At 37.7% G+C, this 24204-nt stretch overlaps 1 protein-coding gene and 1 pseudogene across 1 annotated transcript; one reads left to right on the top strand and one right to left on the bottom strand.

Moving 5' to 3' along the window:
* Positions 1-1040: 1040 nt before the first annotated feature.
* Positions 1041-4097, bottom strand: LOC127412216 (tRNA (guanine(37)-N1)-methyltransferase-like). Its single transcript, XM_051648421.1, has 5 exons — positions 4067-4097; positions 2873-3519; positions 2453-2577; positions 1683-2334; positions 1041-1199 (listed from the first exon to the last, which is right to left on the bottom strand). Exons 1-5 carry the CDS (start codon positions 4084-4086, stop codon positions 1144-1146), a joined length of 1500 nt encoding a protein of 499 aa, XP_051504381.1. The 5' UTR covers positions 4087-4097; the 3' UTR covers positions 1041-1143.
* LOC127412217 (probable sodium-coupled neutral amino acid transporter 6) lies at positions 4092-20509 on the top strand (annotated as a pseudogene).
* The last annotated feature ends 3695 nt before the right edge of the window (positions 20510-24204 follow it).

Here is a 24204-nt window from a genome sequence, read left to right as displayed (position 1 = left end):
ACAGACATGTTAAAGGGATAGTTCACCCAAAAATGAAAATTCTCATCATTTACTCACCCTCATGCCATCCTTGAGGTGTATGACTTTCTTTCCTCTGCTGAACAAAAATGAAGATTTTAGAAGAATATTTCAGCTCTGTAGGTCCTTACAATGCAAGTGAATGGGTACCAAATTTTAAAGCTCAAAAATCACAAAGGCAGCGTTAAAGTAATTCATAAAACTCTAGTGGTTAATCCATGTCTTCAGAAGCGATATGACAGGTGTGGGTGGGAAACAGATCAGTATTTAAGTCTTTTTTTACAATCAATCCCCAATTTCACTTTCACATTCTTCGTGCATATCGCCACCTACTGGGCAGGGAGGAGAATTTAAATTACAAAAGGACCTAAATAATGATCTGTTTCTCACCCACACCTATCTTATTTATTTATTTATTTTTTTCCTTTTCCCCCCAATTTGGAATGCCCTATGCGCTTTTAAGTCCTCATGGTCGCGTAGTGATTTGCCTCAATCTGGGTGGCGGAGGACGAATCCCAGCTGCCTCCGCGTCTGAGACCGCCAGCCTGCGCATCTTTATCACGTGGCTTGTTGAGCGCATTGCCACGGAGACATAGCGTGTGTGGAGGCTTCACGCCATCCACCGCGGCATCCACGCTCAACTCACCATGCGCCCCACCGAGAACAAACCACATTATAGCGACCACGAGGAGGTTACCCCATGTGACTCTACCCTCCCTAGCAACCGGGCCAATTTGGTTGCTTAGGAGACCTGACTGGAGTCACTCAGCACACCCTGGGATTCGAACTAGTGAACTCCAGGGGTGGTAGCCAGCGTCTTTTTCCACTGAGCTACCCAGGTCCCCCCACCCACACCTATCTTATCACTTCTGAAGACATGGATTAACCACTAGTGTTTTATGAATTACTTTTACACTGCCATAATGTGCTTTTTGAAACTTCTAAATTTTGGTAACCATTCACTTGCATTGTGAGGACTTACAGAGCTGAAATATTCTTCTAAAATCTTAGTTTTTGTTCAGCAGAGGAAAGAAAGTCATAAACATCTAGGATGGCACTAGGTTGAGTAATTGATGAGAGAATTTTCATTTTTGGGTGAACTAAAGTTAAGAAACTTAAGTTTCTTCAGTCTGTCAGATCTTCACACTTCAGTTTCTTTGGACACGGCTCCTCTGAGCTGTCTATGGAGGGAGAGAGAAAAACATTTAATACAGCTGAAATATAGTTGTTCCCAGATATACCAGCGAAGAAATGACCTGCCATGTGACTTTCAACTTGTTCATGATGTGTGACATTTGTTCAATGTGTGACATTTTTTAATACTGTGTTTAGTATGTATGGCCCAGTTTGTTTAATAAAGGACCAATTCACCCAAACCTGAAAATCCTGTCACACCCTCATGGTTTTTCAAACCTCATGTTAGGCAGAATGTTAGCTGTAGTCACCATTCCCTTTTTATGCATCTTTTTTCCATCAAATGAAAGTGAATGGTGACTGAAGCCAGCATTAGGCCTAACATCTCATTTTTGTGTTCCACATAAGAAAGTAATTCATACTGGTTTGGAACAATTTGAGGGTGGGTAAATAATGACAACATTTTCATCTTTGGGTGAACTATCCTTTTACCTATTGTCATATGACAATTCAAGGTGTGTCTCTCTTACCTCTATCTTGGGTGTGCTTGCTGTACAGAACTCCTTTTGGCAGAGTGAAACTAACACACATCATCTCCTTATTAGGTGCCACATTCCTCACCATGTGCACAGAACACTGTCCTTGCAGGGAAACCTTTAAACTTGCCTCTGCCCGCTCCACTACATCCTTCTGGGGATCATCCTCCTTTGAGAACCCATAGCAATGAACCCGAGGCAGGTTTTCCTTGAAGGAGAGACCCTGATCTGGCTCTGAGCCCAGCAGATCCTTGAAAGCATCGAGGAACTCTAGAGCAAGTGCAGGGAGATTCATTACCATATGAATCTTTTGTGATCCCTTCATTAGAGCAGGCAGGCGCTCTCGCACTGGTCCCCGGATGAAGTCCCGTCCATCCATGTTAAAGCATGTAATCTTTTGGTGGACCTTGTTGAGCTTAACATTGTGCTGGAGCCAGTGGAAAGACTCTGGGTTCAAGTCATTAGCGAGGACCTCACAGCCTCGATGGGCTGCTGGTATCGCAAATGGACCAACCCCGGCAAAAACGTCCACTACTGTTTCACCACGTTGAAGGAGAGCAACAATACGCTCGTGTTCTGTGCTGAGTCGAGAGTTCCAGTACACTTGCGAAAAATCAAACTCGTAAAATACGCCATTCTCACGTACCTGAGACAAAGAAAATAAGTCAAGGGATGTCTAAATGTAAATTAAGATTACAGATTGAAGCGTACAGATTTATTGATCATGGATGTGTATGCTGACTCCACATGTCAGGCGAGCTAACCTTTGCTACCATGTTATTTTCTCCAGCCAAAACCTCCATTTGGAAGTTCCTGTAAGTGGAGTCAATGGTGTTGGTCTTGTTTACCACGCAGGTAATGCCAGGGTTCTTATCTATGATTACCTGACCTAGAACAGAACATCATAAACTAGAGATAATCAGTTTGACCTATATTTTATTTACTTGCATATATTCACTTTTCTACTTAACCCGTTCTTAAATATTGAGTCTACAGATAAATGCAATGGTGGATCTATGAAGAATAGCACCCAAAAACTCAAAAGCTGACATTAAACATTAATTAAAAAATGGTTAAGCATACTGTTTATCGGACACCAAGTCAGTAACGGTTTGGTCATAAAGAACAATATTGGTCATAAACAGATAACAATTTACTCCATTATCTTTCTCTTTATCTCTCACCAATCAATTTTCTGTAGGGGAGTTGGTGGTCTCTCAGGTTCATGTGGGCAATGTGGCCCACTCTGCTAAATCCTGATGTCACGTCCTGTCCCTCAGGAAGTACAGCTCGCAGTACCTCTTCACTTTTAAGGTTTTCATAGGTGAGTTTCAGTTCGTATTGCTGGATCTCCTGAGGAACCCCAAATGCTTGCAAAGCTGCTGCCTCCTCACTGCCAAATGATTCTGACGACGTTATGCTGTTTGGATCCAATAACAGCAGCCGATGTTCCCCATTACTGCAATCTTTCCCATCTTTATTACCATCTTCGACGACCCGCTTAAATCCCGGCCTCTGTAGTGCCACTTTCTTCAAACTCTTCACCACTTTGTTGAGAACACCGGTTGGTATCCGTATGGCAGGAACACTGACTGTCTGGCTGAAAGCACCTCTGTCCAGTTCTGTCATCCCCCGGACTGTGGGAGGGGGCTTGTAGAGCCCCAGGTTAGTTGATATTTGGGGTTGGTCAGTCATGCCTTTCTGAGAATGGAGCACCGAAGAGAACTGGAAGGAATTTTTCACAAACTGGTTCAAATTCTGAGTACAGCAAATTAGATGGAGAGAGATACAACTGTAATATCTCTGCAGCATGAACAGGAGTCTGCAAGCTCTGATTGGGAAAAAGAGAGATTGAGTCAAGCCCTGTGCAACAGTGTGTAATGACATCAGAAGAACAGAAAACTGATTTGAATTGTTTTTGCATAGATATTTTTTCTTTAAAACACACTCTCTTTTATTGTCTTATACTCAGCTAATTATATTTCTATCCCCTAAACCTATACCTAACGCTAAATAACCCTTTCAGATTTTTTTAGTTTTTTGGCTGCATTATTTGATTTTCATTCAAGACCTTTAGTACAGGAGAGTTGGCTGGTCCCCACCAATGTAGAAGTTTCAGGTTTTACTATCCTCCTAAGGACATTTGATCCCCACAATGTAGTCAAAACACGAACCACACCAGACAGTCAAAACTATTTAGATCAATACACAATTTCATAATAACATACAGCAGCAGACTGATATCTACACCTCAAAATTAACGACAGGCTGTGGACACTTTAGCAATAGAGTTATTATGCAGCACAACTTAAAACATAAATGTAAGTTTCATTTTAAAAACACAGTATGTGTGAATAAAGTAAACAGTCACTGCTCACTCTCTCCATCCAGCTGCCATGCGTTCACGGTCTTACGTCATCACTAGCGGACGAAGCTCTGCGAGACATGATTGGCTGGCGGGATCTGTGACGCCATCAAGGTGCACACCTGACCGTGTATCACGTGAATTGAAATGTTTATGTTTGCGGAGATGCACAGGAGCCGGTGATATGAGAGCGGAATGATCCCGGGCACATTTACCGACGGCCCGGTAGAGTTTAAGAGCAAGAGGCGGGCTGTTTTTCAGTGGAGGAAAGTAAAGAGACAGTAAAAGGTGGAAAATGGGGAGAAACGGCGCAAACCGCACCATGCAGGTGGAGAGCGAGTATGAGCCCATCGGAGAAGAGAACACACCGCTGTTAGCGCAGGTAATCTGTTTGTTCATTTATTTATTGCCAGGAGATTAACCAAAAAAAAAAAATATAAATGAAAAAAATAAAAATACAGGTGTACAGATAAATAAAATAACTTGGCGCAGGTACACGACAGTCTGTCATTGACAAAAATTACTGTCATCATTTTTTTAATTTCTACGTTGGGATTTAAGCAAAACATTACAAATGTAAAAAGGGAAGAAATGTAGGGGAAATGTACGTCATTAATAAAAGCCAGTTTAAACCAGTGTAACTTTATTACTATTTTGGCAGTGTACACCATGAAACATAATGGTAAAGAAATCTAGGCCTACAGTGTAACTTCATAGGCAGTGTTTAGTGGCCGTGCTGTCAGTTACACATGGCATTGGGCACCATTCTTAAAAAAAAATTACTGTGCCCAAATGCTTTCAATGGGAATGGATGGAAGATATCTTTTTCACGTGTGATCTGCTGCCTTAGGCATTTCTAGTCACTTCCACATCATCACATGCAGATATGGTGTCATTTTACTGCATCTTTACAAATGTTTTGCTCCACTTTGTCTTGCCTACTCTAGTTCGTGATATTCAACAGCATCAGTGTTGTATTGTCAACTTTGGAACCTGGTAAATAAATAGATATGTTCTAACCCTTACGTGTTGGAATAAGAATGGACGCAGCCTCTGAGGCATAATAATGTGTCATGCTTAATATTTACATTTCTCACACACAAGTCATACCACTGATATAAACATACTGTCAGTATTGTCATGTTATCAAAGAGCTGAGCTGTCATATTTAATATCTTGGTTCGGTTGTAGACTAAATGTTTATCTGTCCCACAGGATGTTCAGTTTAGAGGCGCATCCTTTACCTCGTCCGCATTTAATCTAATGAATGCCATCATGGACAGTGGAATCCTGGGACTTTCATATGCCATGGCCAATACTGGGTTCAGGTATACACACACATGCACATTTAAGCCTGTTGCAAATACTTTGTACAAATTGTGTATTCTCAACCCTGCGGGTGTGTGTTTTTCCACAGTATTCTGTTGCTGGTGGTCTCCAGTTTGGCTGCTTAATCTATTCATCTCCTGCTGCTCCTCTGTGACAAAACAGGTAACATCAGCTCTTTCCTTTGACCTCCTTCTTACCCTACTCACTCCTGTTTACTCTGGATACTTTTTCTTAAATCTTAAATTTATGCTGACTGACTGTGAAAATGTAGCTAATTTACATTGAAAAAATGCAGAATATTGGCAAAACTCACTTTTGCACGTATGTGTGTTAGGCATCCGCTCATATGAAGCTCTTGGTGAGATAGCCTTCAGGAGACCTGGCAAGGTCAGTTATCTCACAAAAAAGTATGTTAAAGCCAGCCAAATATCAACACTTTACCTTTAGTTAAGTTGGAATGATAAAATGGAATGTTTCGTTTTGATAAACGAAAACTCATAATTGAATTCACAGTTGAATTATTATGTCCTGTTTTTCTTATTTATTTGTTTTGTGCAGATTCTGGTGGCCTGTACTATTCCGATTCAGAATATTGGAGGTGAGGTTTTTCACATGTAGTTGTTTATATGGTGAAAACCATATTATATAACCTTTGAACTCTGAGCTTGATTTCACCATTGATGTTAAAGGAATATTCCGGGTTCAATACAAGTTAAGCTTATTCGACAGCATTTATGGCATAATGTTGATTTATCACAAAATCACCTTTTCTTAAAAAACAAAACAATCTGTGTCAGTGAGGCACCTACAATGGAAGTGAATGGGGCCAAACCGTAAACGTTAAAATCCTATGTCAAAAGTATATCCATAAAACATAAACAATATGCATGTTAACATGATTTTAGTGTGATAACCTTTTCTGTGAAAAGTTATAGCCAATTTTACAACTTCGTTGCTATGATGTAATGTCAACAACTTTTGTGGTTTATGCCACAAATGCTGTCGATTGAGCTTAAATTGTACTGAACCTGAAATATTCCTTTAATGTAAATGTTTAAATGTGTTCCCTTCTATTGTGTTTATTCTTTCTATTCTCTGTTATTATATATATAAATATGTTTGTGTATGCTTTGGAGAGACACATGAGCTCATTTATAAATGATAATTAAAAGTTCAACACAGTTACCCATTATTATTATTATTACACAGCCTGATGCAGTTTCTGTCTGTCTGTCTTATCTCCCACAGCTTAATTGTGCTTTATTGGCTAGATATATAACTGTTCATTGGTACTGCCAAAACAATAGCAGTTTAGCTGCAAACTATGGCTATAGTAAAGAATGGTGTAAAAATAATAGAAAAGAAAGAATGATAAAAATCTCTCTTCTTTTGCTGTCTGTCTTTCTCTCTACACTGCTGGCTGAATGAACAGTAGTGAGTATTTTGTTCTGACTTACCAGTAAATCCATCACACTTTAATGTTGTGTACGTTTGTCTTTAGAATGCCAGTTATAGAGTGTGCATTTACATGTGGTTTTTGGCTGCAGTCAGGTTGCAATGCAATCATTGCATCAGCTATGTGTTAATTATCAGTATGTGACGAGGAGGAGGGAGGGGCCGGGCTGTGACTACGCACGCCCGGCCCCCAATCAGGCTAATCAGCCGAGGAGAGGGATAAGTACAGCGAATGTGGCAGTTCGGGAGAGAGAGAGCCACATGCAGCTGCCATGGGTGTGTTTGTGTTCTGTGTGTCTTGGTTTGCATTAAACATTATTTTGACAGTTCAGCCGGTTCCCGCTTCCTCCTTTCCAACCTTAACCTTGTTACACAGTGTGATTATGTGTTTGTGTGACTATATTGGTTATTTTTCTCTCTCATGGCTGTTAGCATGTTAGTGTTAGTTCAGAGTACATACGGTGATGCTCTGGCATTGTGTCGGAGGGGATTAATGTGTTTTTTATCATGAGGTGTAGATTCTAATACAACACCTAACTCTTTTTCTCCGTTTCTTTAGCCATGTTCATCTTTAAGACTGAACTGCCTGACTCCATCACCAGCTTCATGAGCACAGAGGCCTCTGGGTAAATAATATATATTTTGGCTGTATCGCATCTTAACATTTTGTCCTTACTAGAAGCAATCCAAGCCCACATTGTCAAGTTATATTTCTGTCATCACTAAAAGCGATATTCTGTATGAAGTGACAAAATTACATGTTTCATATACAACTATGTGGAGCAAGAGATTTTTTTCTTCCAATTCTATTTCTCTGTGGGCGGAGCTATCCTGCACAGCATAACAAAAATAGATACTAAGCAACCAATTATGTCTTGTTGCACAAGGCTTTTGTAGCTGGTTAAGACAAAAACCCAGCAAAATGGAAAATATGTAATGCATCGTTGGATGCGTTAGCGCATTGTGGCTGTGCATTTAGAGCATGTGTAAATTTTAAGAAACTGTTAAGTATACTACAGTTAAGACAGAGATCTTAAAGGAAAAGTTGATCCAAAAATGAAAATTGTCATAATTTACTTACCCTCATGTTGTTCCAAACCCTTATGACTTTCTTATGCGGAAGTCGAAAGGAGATGGCTCAGGCGTCGTATTTCAAGTCTTCCTTAGGCATATGGTAGGTTTCAAGAAACAACCCAAAATGTAAGTTATTTTTCCAGTAAAAATCTTTGTTTGTTTGCATGTTCATGAATGCATGAGAGAAGCTCATTCATTGTGGATTGCTCACACAATAACTCGTTGAAAAGTGAGTTAGCAAGTCACTATGTAAAGTGAGTCATTATCAACTGCCATTGTACTGGAAAGATAGACCGGGATGTTCATAAAAATTTTTCCTTTTATGTTCTGCGTAAGAAAGAAAGTAAAATGGGTGTGGAAAGATATGAGGGCGAGGAAATTATCAAATCGAACATCAATCAAATCCCTTTATTGTCACTCAACCATATACACAAGTGCAACAGTGGGTGAAAGTCTTGGGTGCAGTTCCAAGCAACATAGCAGTATGGCAATTACAATAAACTTCTGATATACACAACACAGTTTACACATTATGAAAGAATTTTAGTTTTTGGGTAAGCTTTTCCTTTAAGATCGAAACATGGAGGAGAAAGGCATTACATTTGAATATAGTAGGGTGTGTTAAAAGTCATGATCGCAGGAAAATCTGTGAGGAAGAGAGAAATAGTTACACGTTCACACATCAAAACACCCTTCCTCTGCCTTTTAAGCAGGTTTCCTAAAGAGAGAAAAAAGAAAATATTCCAGGCTAAAGAATGTAACGGTCATTATTTTATTAGCCGCTGTGGTTCGACTGTGCCCCGTCCTCTCACAGCTGGTTTGCATTACGGGTCCGTTTCGTGTAAATCTCACTCACACGTTCCGCCCAATGAGAGTCATGCCTGCCCAAGATCCCCTTCAGCAGCACAATTACTGTGAACAGACCCAGACACACACAAACATCACAACTCTGCCTCTCTGGGAAGAGGAAAAAGCAGAGCCCTGCCACAGTATAACCGCTTGAAAGTTTGGTCATTTACCGTAAAATAACATTTTTCTTTCAGTGGAGTAATTAATCTTCATTTCTGCAAGTGGATCAGCCGGGCTGTCTAGTACCTCCTTGTTTATGAAAGAGAACCACAGGAGACCAACTCTAGATCAGAGGACACTTCTCAAATAGCCAATAGCCTTGAGTTTATGTTAAGTAAACTTTTAAAGACAGACCTACTGTGAGCTCCGAGGTTGTTAATCATTTGTGTATTCCTCTGTTGAAGCCATCACTTTTTTCAACTTTATTGTTTAAAAATCATGTTAAATAGTGGAATTCCTGGTGAAGAACTACACTATCCGTGATCCAGCAGAGAAAGATCCACTAATCAGAGAATGCGTCAATGCGTCATGATCACACAGTTTTATAGTAAAAAAAAAAAAAAAAAAATTACATTTTGGTCTGTTTCCCACCCAAAACCGATCATATCACTTCAGAAGACATGGATTAAACCACTCGAGTTGTATGGATTACCATTATGCTGCCTTTATGTCCTTTTTGGAGCTTGAAAGTGTTGGACCCCATTGACATTGTATGGACTCAAAAAAACAACACATCTTCATCAAAATATCTACATTCTTTAAGTACACGGTCTTGTACCTTGGTCCGATTTTCAAATTCTTTTTGCTTTAAATCAAAGTTTGTTATGTTGTGATTCACCTCAGAGCTGGTTGGTTTGGTTCACGGCTTGGAATTCTTTTATTTTTTATTAAGAATTTAATGAAATCCCTATGGAAAAAGTGAATTGGAAAAATACTTCGGTAACAAAGATGGCTGAAAATGTCGGTGGGCACTGTTGCACTCTATAGACATTAAAGCCTCAAAATTGCTATTTTGATTTCACATGCAAATACATGAACAGATTACAAAATTACAAACTGAGAAGTCTCTCTCACTTTGTCATTTTAGTCACTGTATTTGTGGTGTTGCCATTGGCTCTACTTCCAAAGATTGGTAAGTATTTTCAGGTTTATTTTATTTATTTATTTTTAACTCTAGCAAGTGTGTTATTCTTAATGTTTGAGCGAGCGAGTGAGTGTCTCCATTATATTTTTTTTTTTTCAGGTTTCCTGGGATACACCAGCAGTCTTGCATTCCTCTTCATGTTGTTCTTCACTGTAGTGGTGAGTATTTCATTATTTCTTTAGTTCTTTTTTGCTCTCTCTCTCTCACACCCGTGCTGATGTTTTGTTCTTTCTCACAGGTGGTGATGAAAAAATGGTCCATTCTATGCCCTCTCCCAATTAATTCCACTATGAACCTGGTAAAGACCCACACACACCCTCACACACACTCACATGCTCTAAATGCCTGGATATCTAAAACACAACCTAGACCACACCAGAATATAAGAAAACAATACAGTTAATCTTGAACCTCCACATAACCAGAGACAGTTTAGCTCAGATGGACCATTTGTATTAAAATGAATGGAACGCCCAAAAAGAAAGTCCCGCTTTACAGGTAAAAGAGCCAGTCACCTTTTTGACAGAGACATCAATTATATATAGCCGTTAATCTTTTACAAACACAGACACACTCAGATAATCTGTGCAGGTTGATGTGATCCAGCCCTCCATAGACAGGAAGTAGCTCTGTCTTAATGCTGGAAGTGACCTTTGACCCCCTTGAGCCAGAGACCAATGCCTTTAGTTCCTTATGCTGTATGGCGAAAGTGTGTCAATATTCAGCTTACAGTTATAGTGACCTAAATATCCAAAACATAGAGCAGCTTTTTATTCTTTTGCTATCCTGATTTTGTGCCAATTTACCTTCACATCAATTAATTTAAGCATTAGATTTTTCTACCCCCAGATCTTAAATACCTCTGAGTGTACCCCACAGCTGTTTGTGATCTCTAGTAAGGTGAGTGTGTGTATTTTACTGAGAAATGAGAAATCTATTTTGTTTTTTTTAAGACCGCCTTTCAGGACTATTAGGAACACAAATATTAGTGGTAATATAATAGCATAACCTTACACACACCAGGAGGGTGAGAAATGACTGTGTGTGTGCATTGCAGAGTGCTTATGCCATCCCTACCATGGCTTTCTCCTTCCTATGCCATACAGCAGTTTTACCCATTTACTGTGAACTACACAGGTCAGTACACTCTGCAGGATTGTTTCTGTACATCTAGCATATTAAATACAGTATAGTCTGTTGTTTCTTTACTGAGTGTATGTATGTGTGTATTGCAGACCCACTAAGCGGAGAATGCAGAATGTGACAAATGTCAGCATCTTTCTTAGTTTTTTGGTTTACTTGATCTCTGCACTTTTTGGCTATCTCACTTTCTATGGTAGGAAAGTTTCACAAGATACACAAAAAATTATAACCCAAATCATATATTAGGGGTGCTCAATCCTGCCTCTTTAGAGTTTAGTTTTTGCCCTGCTCTAACACACCTGTCATTTTTAAGCCAATCCCAAAATCTTTACTATATTGAAAATAGCATGCTACCATACCTACCACCTTACTATATCTTAAGAATGCAGTATTTGGGGGGTCTGTGTAGCTCAGCAAGTAAAGACGCTGACTACCACACCTGGAGTCGCAAGTTCGAATCCAGGGCATGCTGAGTGACTTCAGTCAGGCTTCCTAAGCAACCAGTTGGACCAGTTGCTAGGGTGGGTAGAGTCACATTGGGTGAACCTCCTCGTGGTTGCTATAATGTGGTTCTCGCTCTCGGTGGGGCGTGTGGTGAGTTGTGCGTGAATGCTGCGGAGAATATCGTGAGCCTCCACACGTGCTAGCCATGTGATAAGATGCACGGATTGACTGTCTCAGATGCAGAGGCAACTGAGATTCATCCTCCGCCACCCGGATTGAGGCGAGTCACTACGCCACCACGAGGACTTTGATTGGGAATTGGGCATGCCAAATTGGGGAGAAAAGGGGAGATAAAAAAGAAAAGAAAAAAGGAATGCAGTATTTATACTGTGCAGAGTATGCAAATTATGCAAAAATACAGTACTTGGATGACCTACATTTTGCAAATTGTATATCCCACAATGTAATTGCTTTCCAGATCTTCTATTTTTTAGTATCACAAATGTAGTAATATTAGTCACAATTTTATTATTATTTGTTATTTGATCAGACTGCCTGATGTTGTAACACAAAATTGGATAAAAATGCAACACCCGCCCGTCCGTCTGTCTTTGACACAAAAATTGGATTTGAACGTGCCATGATGCCTTCCTAATTCCATATACAGCCTCTCAAGGCAGCATTTGTCAGCTTTCGGATGCATCCATATTATTGAAAAAAAATTGTAGGCAGTATTCAGTTTATACTGTGCAGTGTGCAGTAAACGGTGTGCTGGTATTTAATTCCAAACAATACCTTGATTAGCTGTTTCAGGTATGTTTGATTAGAGTTTGATCTAACCTCTGCTGGAAGGTAGAACTCCAGGAGGTAGACTGAGCACCCCTGGAATATATTCTCTACTTTTTGAGCCCCTTAAATCTGTAAATGGCTATGATCAGTGGACTGATCTGATCAAACATATTTATCTACAGCACATGTAGTATCAGCTGTTGCTAGGATATGATAACTACTTACCACGGGATGTCAGTGCGTCTTGCTGTCCTGCTCACCGTGCCACTCATTCACTTCCCAGTGAGTCTCTGAACGATTCATATAAGATATCCAGAAAATACACCCATGTGTCAGTGCCCAGCTTAAATTATTTTCTCTTTCTCAGGCACATAAGGCTTTGTTGATGTTATTCAGGGGAGAGAGGGAGTTCTGCTGGCTCTCTCATTGTCTTTCCTGTATTTTCATCATCACTCTTGTGCTGCTGCTCGCAATTTTTGTCCCTGACATCAGGAATGTCTTCGGTGGGTGTGCACATGCTCTTTATGTGCTTTATTCTTTAACTGTAAAGATACAGTGGCCCCAAAACATATATGGACACTTAAGTCACTTAAAAATGTGGGAATGTCTTTAGTATAACAAAATATCAAACCAGGTTTGTAAGGCTTCAAATGATGACCCAGTAGATTTTCTGATAGACTTTCTAGAACATGTCCATAGTTAATGTAATAGACTACATCTGTAGTTACTCTGCAAGGGTACCTATGTGAACTTGAGGTGAACTGATGTCATACATCCACTAAAAATCACCTTGACACCTTTTGGTTTAAGTGACTAAATATCTTTTGGGGTCTCTGTTTTACATGTGTCCACCAGCAACTGTTCTCTGTGTTTCCAGGTTCTACGACCTCTACATGTTTGTTGTTTTTGTATCCGGGAATGTTCTTTTTGTGAATCAGCTCTGAGACAATCAGATCACTCAACTCAGCTGGGGTATCTACAATCTTTCAAATCTATTCCACTCTACACACTTGGTACCACATACACAACTTGCTTTGCACTAGGTTGTTGGAACTTAGTGAATTGCACTCGATTTTACATGTCCTACATAGAGCTATGACTTTTTATGGTTATATATATACAGTTGTGCTCAAAAGTTTGCATACCCTGGCAGAAATTGTGAAATTTTGGCATTGATTTTGAAAATATGACTGATCATGCAAAAAAACTGTCTTTTATTTAAGGATAGTGATCATATGAAACCATTTATTATCACATAGTTGTTTGGCTCCTTTTTAAATCATAATGATAACAGAAATCACCCAAATGGCCCTGATCAAAAGTTTACATACCCTTGAATGTTTGGCCTTGTTACAGACACACAAGGTGACACACACAGGTTTAAATGTCAATTAAAGGTTAATTTCCCACACCTGTGGCTTTTTAAATTGCAATTAGTGTCTGTGTATAAATAGTCAATGAGTTTGTAAGCTCTCACATGGATGCACTGAGCAGGCTAGATATTAAGCCATGGGGAGCAGAAAAGAACTGTCAAAAGACCTGTGTAACAAGGTAATGAAACTTTATAAAGATGGAAAAGGATATAAAAAGATATCCAAAGCCTTGAAAATGCCAGTCAGTTCTGTTCAAACACTTACTAACAAGTGGAAAATTCAGGGATCTCTTGATACCAAGCCACGGTCAGGTAGACCAAGAAAGATTTCAGCCACAACTGCCAGAAGAATTGTTCGGGATACAAAGGAAAAACCCACAGGTAAGCTCAGGAGAAATACAGGCTGCAAAAAGACGGTGTGGTTGTTTCTAAAAGACTGATCCATGATCAGTCATATTTTCAAAATCAATGCCAAAATTTCACAATTTCTGCCAGGGTATGCAAACTTTTGAGCACAACTGTATATATATAACCATAAAAAGTCATAGCTCTATGTAGGACATGTAAAATCGAGTGCAATTCACTAAGTTACAACAACCTAGTACAACTGTGTGTAATATATATATATATATATATATATATATATATATATATATATATATATATATATATATATATATATATATATATATATATGTGTGTGTGTGTTGATTATTTTGTTGCTTGCTTCTGTTTTTTGGTTCTATAATCTTACCTCCTAACACACACTCACTCTCTCTCAAGGCTGTGTCTCTGTTGGTGATCGGTTTGATTGTGGGTGTGCTGAGTCTGTGTGTCGTCATTGTATCCTGGGTTCAAGGTCCCTGATATTTAAATTCATCATTGTGGGATTCATTGCATGAGTTGTAAGCTCTATCCCTGCTGCCTTGTAGAGGAACCTTGTTTTACAGGTTACACACTGGTCAGACTCTATTTACTGTATCAAATACTACTTAAAATGACTCTTCCACGAAGTCTTGTTGAGATGAGACAACTGTGCTGTTATGACACACTTATAATGCTCCTATAACAGTGTTATAACACTTGTGTTCCAAACAATGCAGTAGACAGAGGCACAATCAAATGCATGATGTGAAAATTTCCAGCACAGCAATGAAATGCTTAATAATCAAAACTGAATGACTGAACAACAGAGTATGACAATCTCTTAATCAGACAAGACAGCTGCTGTGAGTCTTGGAAAAACAGATGAGACTAATGAATGGAGTTGTTCACAATAGCTGAGTATGTGGTTTGGGGTAAAATAACTTGAAGGCGGTTAAGCTGCCTTCAATTTACACAGATGTTTGTTAATGGATCGGAACATCTGTTTGCCTGGCTGACAAACTCTGGGTTAATGATTATGCTACTGCCTTTAAAAGTCAAATCAGAGTGTGTTGATGTGGATTCCATTTATGAAGATTTTTGAAAGGATTTAGGAATTCTCTATAACACATCCCAAAGAATTTCTGTGATGATTTACAATTAGAATGCAAGTTTTTCCATCTATTTACTCTTTTAAATTCCCATTGAAACATCCAGAACTGTAATGCTTTTAACATTGCTACAATGATATCTTATCTGTCCAAGAGGAGAATTCAGGGATTTTTAAATATATTTGATATTTTTATGTTGAATTAATTAAATAAAGGGAAGTAACAATTAAAACTGTTTTCTGATTTCCTTGTCATGTATTGTGGCATCTGGAATAGAAGAGTCTGTAATCCATGTTTAGTCTAACATATCTAAGCTTTAGTGTGTGTTTTTGCTGGTTTGCATGGCTGTGTGTGTGTTTGAGTAAAATTGAAGGACGGGCTGATTTTTCTTCATTGATTTAGACAGAGGGTTCTCTGTCAGTCAGATAATGGAAAACAAATGCTCTGTGAGTGTGTGTGAGTTTGTGTGTGTGCGTGTCTGTGTAGTCTTTGGCCTTTGCTCTCTCCTGCTGTTTCTAATATGCTGGATTAGCTTGAGAGACCGCCCAAAGTAAGGCAGTTCAAAACACACACTCACATGCATGGTGAAATGTGGCAGTTAGGTTTATGTACTTGCACAATTTCTGGGCTATGTAATTAAAGCAACATTCTATTAAGAATTTCCACAAGTTAGATATTTCTTCATTTGACAGCCAAGGGCAGGATCTTAGACAATATTACAGATATATTTGGCTGCAGGTAAGAGGTGTATATAGTGGTCAAGGATAAGACAAAAGATTTACATGGCAAATACATGCTTTGTGTGACATCATATAGCAGGTATATAACTGCATTATGTGACATCATTAAGCAGGCACATACTTGCATGACATAAAGCAGAAACACAAGTACCTTGAGTGATACCACAAAGCAGGTACGTAACTGCTTTGTGTAATATCACCAAACACGTGGTAAAAACCATGATGTACTGGCATCAAGTGGTTGATGCATTGCGGATGACTGGTATTTCGATTAATCTCACGAAAACATGTCCAAGTCACATTTTACCCAAAAATGATAGAAAATGAAGATTATTTAATTTTTCTCCATTTTATTTTCATGACAATTAAAGGCGCACTCAGTAACTTTTTTCATTGTGTCATCTTGGACATACACTGACACATAGCGTCTTGGATGCAGCATCATTTAAAATCAATAGTTTTCACTTTCAGATGCCATTGTAGAAATGTAGTAATCACAGTCAGCCATGATAAATTTAATCAATGAGTGAAAGTGTCAAATAACAGGATGGATGCTGAGATTAAGCGAGTAGTATTTGGCTGGTCATGTGATTCTAAAATGGCAGCCCCCATGTGCGGATCCTCTCCATATAGAATAAAACAGCTTTTATAAGGTAACTTATATGACTAGAGTCATCATTTTAATGTAACTGGTCATGATTTCCTACATATATTGCAAAATTACATTGTAATACACGTCTTTAGGAGTCAAACTTTTTAAATGAGGAAAAAAAATTCTCCCCCAAAGTTGCATAACCACAATGTATCTGGACATTGTTTTAAATTCCCATAGATGGTCATTACTGTAATGCAGGAATTTTTGGCAGTAAAAACGGTACAAAAATACAAACATGCAATTAGCAATAATTGAAAACTACCATAAAATGCACTACCATAATGTATACTACCATAATGCTTTGATTTTATTTATTTTTTTTTTCTTTACAGTAATGAGTATAAGATTTTCACATTACTGCAATAATAATTGGGGGAGAAATGTGTTTAATTGTCATGAAAATAATGCCACAATACAAAACAATCTTAATGGACCCAAAAAATAGGCTTCATAATTTTGCTAAATTTAATTTCTGATTTTTTTCCTATTGATTTTGGGGTGAAATGCTATGGAGATGTTCTTCACAGATTTCATGAGATTTGTCCTTTCACTAACTCTTAAACGCATACCTCGGGTCTTTAGTGACTCGGGACCCCATTTCACCTCCTGTGCCCACACCTCTTTAGTATTCCTTGATCTCTCTCTTATAAATATAAATAACACACAAAAAAGTTCCAAAATTGCAACACATTTTATATATATTATATATAAAACGGTTTAAGTACCAAAAGTGTATAGGGTCATTAGAGACTCTAGGTATGTAAGAGAGTGTGTGTGATTTTTCTTTTCTTTTTTTTGCACTAACATAAATTATATATTTTGTATTATTTCACATGTATATACGTTTACTTTCACATGATATCTATTTCTTTGTTTATTACAAGAGGAGTGAGTTCCAAATTCATAAAAATAAATATATCACGTTGATTTTCTGTGCAACATCAGTATTCCATATGCGTGTACACGTACCATCACATGCTATTTGTTACTCAAGGTGGCACTGATGTTTCAGTGATTGACTTGATTTACATTTGACATTGCTATTTGATGAAGAAACAACATGGAAGTAAACTATAGCAAGTACAACACATGTCTTGAAGGTATTTAGAAAATTTGACACTCTTGGCATTTTGTAGAACCATTTGTAATAGATATAAGTGCTAAGATAAGTGCTGGGTCTCTAAAGACCCGAACATGTAAAAGTGCTTGATGAAATTCCCATGCATTTAAGGGTTAAATCTTGAGTGTTTATAAATTAGGTAAACTGGGTAATCTGGGTGTTCTGGGTAAACTTGGCTGAGATTGCACAGGGAAAGAGCCTTTTAAAACAACATTTCATGCTGGGAAATGAGAAAAGAAGAAAATTAAATACGCATTGTATTAGTGGTTCTTTCTCTTTCTGGCCTGCTTTCAGTCCTGCTACTTTACCTTTAGACCACAGTCTATATTCGTACACTCTTTTACCAGCAGAAACATCTGCTGAATGTTAGCTGTTGCCTACAGAAAGCGATTTTACTGTGTCTGTCTGATTTCTATTCATGCTGATTGGTCCTTTTAAGCTAACATCTGCTTTTTTCCTGAACTTTTCTAGTCTTTTGTCCTGAATTGATTTTCATGGTCTATCAGTAACTGTGATCCCTGTGTCATAGACATTCAGTAAATCATTCTGAAGACTCTGTTAAGAGGCTGCAACACACACACAATCACACACTCTTTCTTAGCACCGAAGTGATATATTATTGTTCTCTGAGATTCCTCTCTCTCTCTCTCTCTCGCCCTCCCTCCCTCTCTCTCTGTGCCCTTTAATTGTGCTTGGTCAGAGCAGAGACCACATCACATCTGGAGTTCCTTTTACCAGAACACACGCACTTATCCTGCCCCATGTCACATACGTTCTCCTCTGCTCTCAAACACTCCTGTTCTGTCCCCTCTGCTCTCTCTCCCTGTCACTCTTTTGTTACTCGTCTCCCCAAACACTCACTCCATCATTTACTTTCTCTTTCTTTCTCAGATTTTTGTTTTTACTTCTATTAAAGCCCTCCTGCTGCAGCTGTTGCCATTCCGAAATACTGAGTAATACCAGCCAGTAGACACACACACACACACACACACAGAGACAGAGAGTAATGACCTTTTACTTACAAATACCTCACCCCCACCTCGACAGGGCACACACCCTGACATGATATAGCAAGAGTTCAATAAGTATAAGTGTGTGTGTGTGTGTGTGTGTGTGAGTGAGTGAGAGAGAGAGAGAATAAGAGATTGGGAACAATTTCAAACTCCCTGCTACAGTGTGTGTGTGAAATTATATATGAGAGCTGGGGGAGAGAGCTGAACAAGACTGAAATTTTGCATGGTTTGTGTGAGTTCAGGTATGGTTCAGATTTGTGTGGTAAGTCTTTTGACCATGCGCAAAAGCACCATACACACACACACACACACACACTTTTGTTTTTTCTGTAATGAATGCATACTCATACAGAATAGCACATGAACATAAAGTTTGCTGGAAGTTAAGGAAGTATGTGAACTGCCTGATTTAAATGAAAAATTTTACTCCATATGAAAAAAGCAAGCCCTGTCCGTGCAGTGGCCAGAACTTCAACTCTCCCACACTCTGCTGCTGGTTAAAAGGGCAGTTTGACTCATGAGGGGTTTAAAGCATGAAACCCATTACAGGTGATTTGGTGCTGAATAAATTTTCATGCCTAAAAAACTCTAGAGAGAGAGAGAGAGAGATAAGGGACAGCTCAGCTACTACTATTTATGAGTAATGCTAAAAAGCTGTCCAAGAACATTTATATAACGTACATAATGATGGGATGGGTTTGTGTTTTTCTGAGATATTCTGCCATTCCATATTTGGTGTTTTGTTTGAATAATCTTTTTAGATTATTCATTATTACACTAGCTGCAGTAAAGTTGAGAATGACTGATCCCTGCTGGCTATTTCTGGTTTTACTCCAGAATCAACAGTGTGGAAAGGTAAAATCTTACCATCCCCTGAAGCTCTTCATCACCACATCGCCATAAACGCTTATCTCTGCTTCATCCCTCACTTTCTTGCTCTCAGAACACTGAATCCAGACAGACAAGAGTGTTTGGAGTCTCCCCTTTGAATTTACACCAGCTGGGAAAGAAATAGAGAGAGGTCAAAGGTCACTTCTGACACCAATGAGCCTTTCATCCCATGGCTTTATGGATTGACTGGGCAGACTCAGTCAGAGCCCACACACGCTCAACCCATGTGTGTGTCAGAGGATCTAGCCTAGAGCTCTAGCTTTGTGTTTCAGCTCCCCAAATACATCTTAGACCATTCCAGTCTACCAGTCAAAAGTTTGTACACACCTACCCATTCTTTATTATTGTTGTTTTCCAAATTTTAGAATGACAGTAAAGTCATCAAAACTATGAAATAACACAAGTATGGGAATTATGTAGTGACCTAAATTGTGAAAGCTTCCATCCTTGTCTTAGATTATAGCTCTGCACACTCTGGGCCTATCCACCATAGTTTCTATATACAGTATGCTGCACTCAAACATTTTCTCGTCAAAAAACAGTAAAGAACTGGCAGCAGAATTGCCAGCATGTTACTGTAAAATTAACGGTGTCTTGCTGTTGCTGAAATTAACAGCTAGATACTGTTTTGACAGCTACAATTTTCAACTGTAATTTAGCAGCATAAAGCTGTCAAATTACATACTATCTTCTGTTATTGAAATTAACAGCTATGTTCCCAGCATGCACTGCGGCATGAAGAAATTACTACTTATTTTTGAATATTTACTGGTTTATTTTGATGTTGTTTTTGTTGTAGTCTAAATTACTTGGATTTTAATGTTCAGCTCTTACTTATTTATGTAAAAGTATGTTTAATTGTCACCACTGTTGCATTTTGTATGCTGAGAGTTCATTTCTGTGTGTGTCTTGATTACAACTCCGAGTTATGCTGTAAGTTCATTAAAAACATCAAACACTCAATTTGCTGATATAATTTTGCTGAAATATCCTTTACTGTTTTTGCTTTTGTGTAATGCATCACTATTGCCACATATAGTGCCATTTGCAAGGTATGATCAGATATTTAGTCTGACCTTAGGTTTTATCTTCCAAATAGCACAGTGCAATAACTTGTGTTTTACTTAAACATAAATTGACTGGCTGGAAGAACATAATATAATAACAAAGAAGGTCCAAGGTGCAAGCTCAAGAGATCACTAATCACCGTAATGGTGACTTCAATCAAAATACAACTACTGATAACAAAACAACAACACTAATTAAAATAAGACTTCTATTAAGTCTGAATAAATAATTTTGTACGTGTTTTTTTATTTATTTACATTTTTTATTTTATTTTTTTAAATTTTTGTAGCTCCAATGCATTGCCAAAGCACACATATTTATTCAAGCGCAAAGGTTTATGGGTATTTCACCATTATAACCCAGAATGCAGTGCTATACTGTTATTTTACTGTGTACAGATTGTTGTTGTTTTTTTTTCATAAAAAAATACACTGTTCAATCCTGGCAAAATTGTACATTTAACATGTACATTGCTTCTAAGGTTGATTTTTTTTATTTGACTTCTCATTAGACAGACAAGTGAAGGCTGATGTGAGATGATAAAGAATAGAGGAATTGGTCAGAAACATCATGAACACTAACCATGTGCCACAAAATGTTGAAAGTTTCAAAATGTCACTATAGCTTTCACCAAGATGATATCATGATTTTAAATGTTCATTTTCCCCCAGTGCCTTGCATAGAATAGCTATTTACTGTAAAACTAGTCACTTCACAGTGAGCCTGCTCTTGATCTCCCAGAATGCAACATTTTTAACAGCAAACTACTGTATTTAAGAATCACAGTAGATTGCTGTAGGAATTTGGCTGTAAATTTACAGGAATTTTTTACAGTGTGGGCATTTGTCTAATTTTATCATTAATTAATGAATGAATGAATTAATTAATTTTTTGTAAAGAAATTCTGTGTAGTCACAGTTTACTCAATATTTATCTACACAATTAATTTCAAGCATTTTAGGATGCACCTTTAGATTAAAAGATTTTCAAGATCATGAGAGATTTAGTCAATTCAGTAAATTCAGTTAAGTGCATCCACAAACATTTTACTGATACTAGTGTATGTATTGTAGGCCTATACTAATCTGGATTATGTAATCAGATTACAAAAATCAAGTACTTATAATTGGATTACATTTTATAATGTGCATAATCAGATTACAGTTACATTTTTATAAAATTCATGATTACATTCTTGATTACATCGCCAATCAACCAAAGGGAATAACTAGTATGCAATTTTTACTAATTATGTTCCTATATTTTTAAAGAGCGGTCTGAATTTGAAATATGTGCGACATGCAGGCCTAACCAGGTAGAACTACATACATTGAAGACAGTGCAGTCCTGTTCCTCATGTGACCTCATATAGAAATAACTTTACTTTCAAAGAGACACTGGGGGTAAATAACTGAGCAATGCAATTTTTGCCTTACAAAAATGATATCAATTGAAAAAGACTCCACATCCAATCTTAAAGGGATAGTTCACCCAAAAATGCCACCCTCATGCCATCCCAGATGTATGACTTACTTTCTTCTGTTGAACACAAACAAAGATTTTTAGAAACATATCTTAGCTCTGTAGGTCCATACAATGCAATACAAAATGAATGGGTACCAAAATGGTGAAGCTCCAAAATGCACATAAAGGCACCATAAAATTAATCAATGTGACTCCAGTGGTTAAATCCATGTCTTCTGAAGTGATATAATAGGTGTGGGTGAGAAACAGCTTAATATTTAAGTCAGTTTTTACCATAAATTCTCCTCCGTTCTCAGTAGGTGGCAATATGCACAAAGAATGTGAATTGCCAAAAACAAAAGAAGAAGAATGTGAAAGTGAAGATTGATAGTTAAAAAGGGTTTAAATATTGATCTGTTTCTCACCCACACATATCATATCACTTCTAAAGATATGGATTAAACCACTGGAGTCTTATGGATTACTCTTATGCTGCCTTTATAAGTTTGTTTTTAACTTCAAAATTGTGGTCACCATTCACTTGCATTGTATGGACCTATAGAGCTGAAATATTCTTCTAAAAATCTTTGTGTTCGGCAGATGAAAAAAGTCAAACATATCTGGGATGGCATGAGGATGAGTAAATGATGAGAACATTTTCATTTTTGGGTGAACTATCCCTTTAAAAAACATTTGGAGGTGCTGTATGTTCTCTATATTTGTAAACATGTATATATGTTGTCTAACTATAAAGTAGTTTAAATAAAAATCTATGTATCCTCTAGCCATGTGTGCATGTAGCTACCAAAATTAATACACTACATTGAAAGTGCTTAATCCAATTCACAAATACACACAGGGCATTTGGTTTCTGTTTTAAATTTAGTTTCTAAATGAATGCACAAATAAATGTCAAACTGTTTGTATTTGCATCCTACATTGGAAATTATGTATTTCAAACAAGCCCTCGTCCACCTGTACATAATTTTAGACATTCTTCTGTAAAACACATGTTGCAAACAAACATTTCAGAGGTGTCGGTCACATGCAACTTTGTTCTTATACCATACAAAAGCACTTTGGCCCATGCTTCAGGATGACAGAAAAAGCACCTGTCATTCAGTAGGTTAAAGCCAAACTTTTTTCATGAATAATTATGAGGTACAAATCGTACATCTCTAAATCATTTCTAGAGACATTCTCTCATTATTGCTTTCAAAGCTAGATAATAAAAAGTCCAATCCCTATCCTAATTTACTAAATAATCAAAATTCTCTTAAAATAAAAACAAGCATGTTCTCATTGTCTTAAGCACTTTTTTTTACTCAGCAACTGACAAATAGCAATTTTCTGTTTGATTTTATTTTACTAATGTTTAATGAAATGTGTGTTGATTGGGACTTAAAGGGATAGTTCACCCAAAAATTAGAATTCTCTCATCATTCTCAATATTTAATAACTGTAGACCAATTACCACATTTACTCACCCTCATGCCATCCCAGATGTGTATGGCTTTCTTTTTTTTGCTGAACTTGAAGATTTTTAGAAAGATACCTCAGCTTTGTGGGTCCATACAGTGCAAGTGAGAAACAGATAAATATTTAATTCTTCTTTAATTCTTCTTTTGTTTTTGGTGAGTCACATCCTATGTGCCACCTACTGGGTAGGGAGGATAATTAATAGTAAAAAAGGACTTAAATATTGATCTGTTTTTCACCCACACCTATCATATTGCTTGTGTAGATATGGATTTAACCACTGGAGTCGTATGGATTACTTTTATGCTGCCTTTATGTGATTTTTGGACCTTCAAAGTTCTGGCCACCATCCACTTGCATTGTTTGGACCTACAGAGCTGATATATTATTCTAAAAATATTTGTTTGTGTTCAGCAGAAGAAAGAAAGTCATACACATCTGAGATGGCATGAGCATGAGTAAATGATGAGAGAATTTTCATTTTTTTAATTGAACTATCCCTACATACTACATATCTATCTCTAACGTTTAAATAACTATTTATTTATTTACTGAATGTCTTTATGAGAATGGGAAGATTCTCATCAAGATAATAAATAACCTCTGCCGGAAGGTGGCGGTGTTTCTCCATATTTACAATACAACAG

This window comes from Myxocyprinus asiaticus, chromosome 21 (genome assembly GCF_019703515.2).
Source record: "Myxocyprinus asiaticus isolate MX2 ecotype Aquarium Trade chromosome 21, UBuf_Myxa_2, whole genome shotgun sequence".
NCBI classification, from domain to species: Eukaryota; Metazoa; Chordata; class Actinopteri; order Cypriniformes; family Catostomidae; genus Myxocyprinus; species Myxocyprinus asiaticus.
Note: the sequence above shows the minus strand (reverse complement) of the source record. Positions and strands in the feature narration are given on the sequence as shown.

Bases quoted from the DNA above. Each gene is read 5' to 3' on its own strand.
- LOC127412216 (XM_051648421.1), bottom strand. From the start codon at position 4,086: ATGGCAGCTGGATGGAGAGA. The intron at 3,520-4,066 runs GTGAGCAGTGAC...TTTCCCAATCAG, and splicing joins ATGGCAGCTGGATGGAGAGA to AGCTTGCAGACTCCTGTTCA. The intron at 2,578-2,872 runs GTGAGAGATAAA...GTTCTGTTCTAG, and splicing joins CCCCTACAGAAAATTGATTG to GTCAGGTAATCATAGATAAG.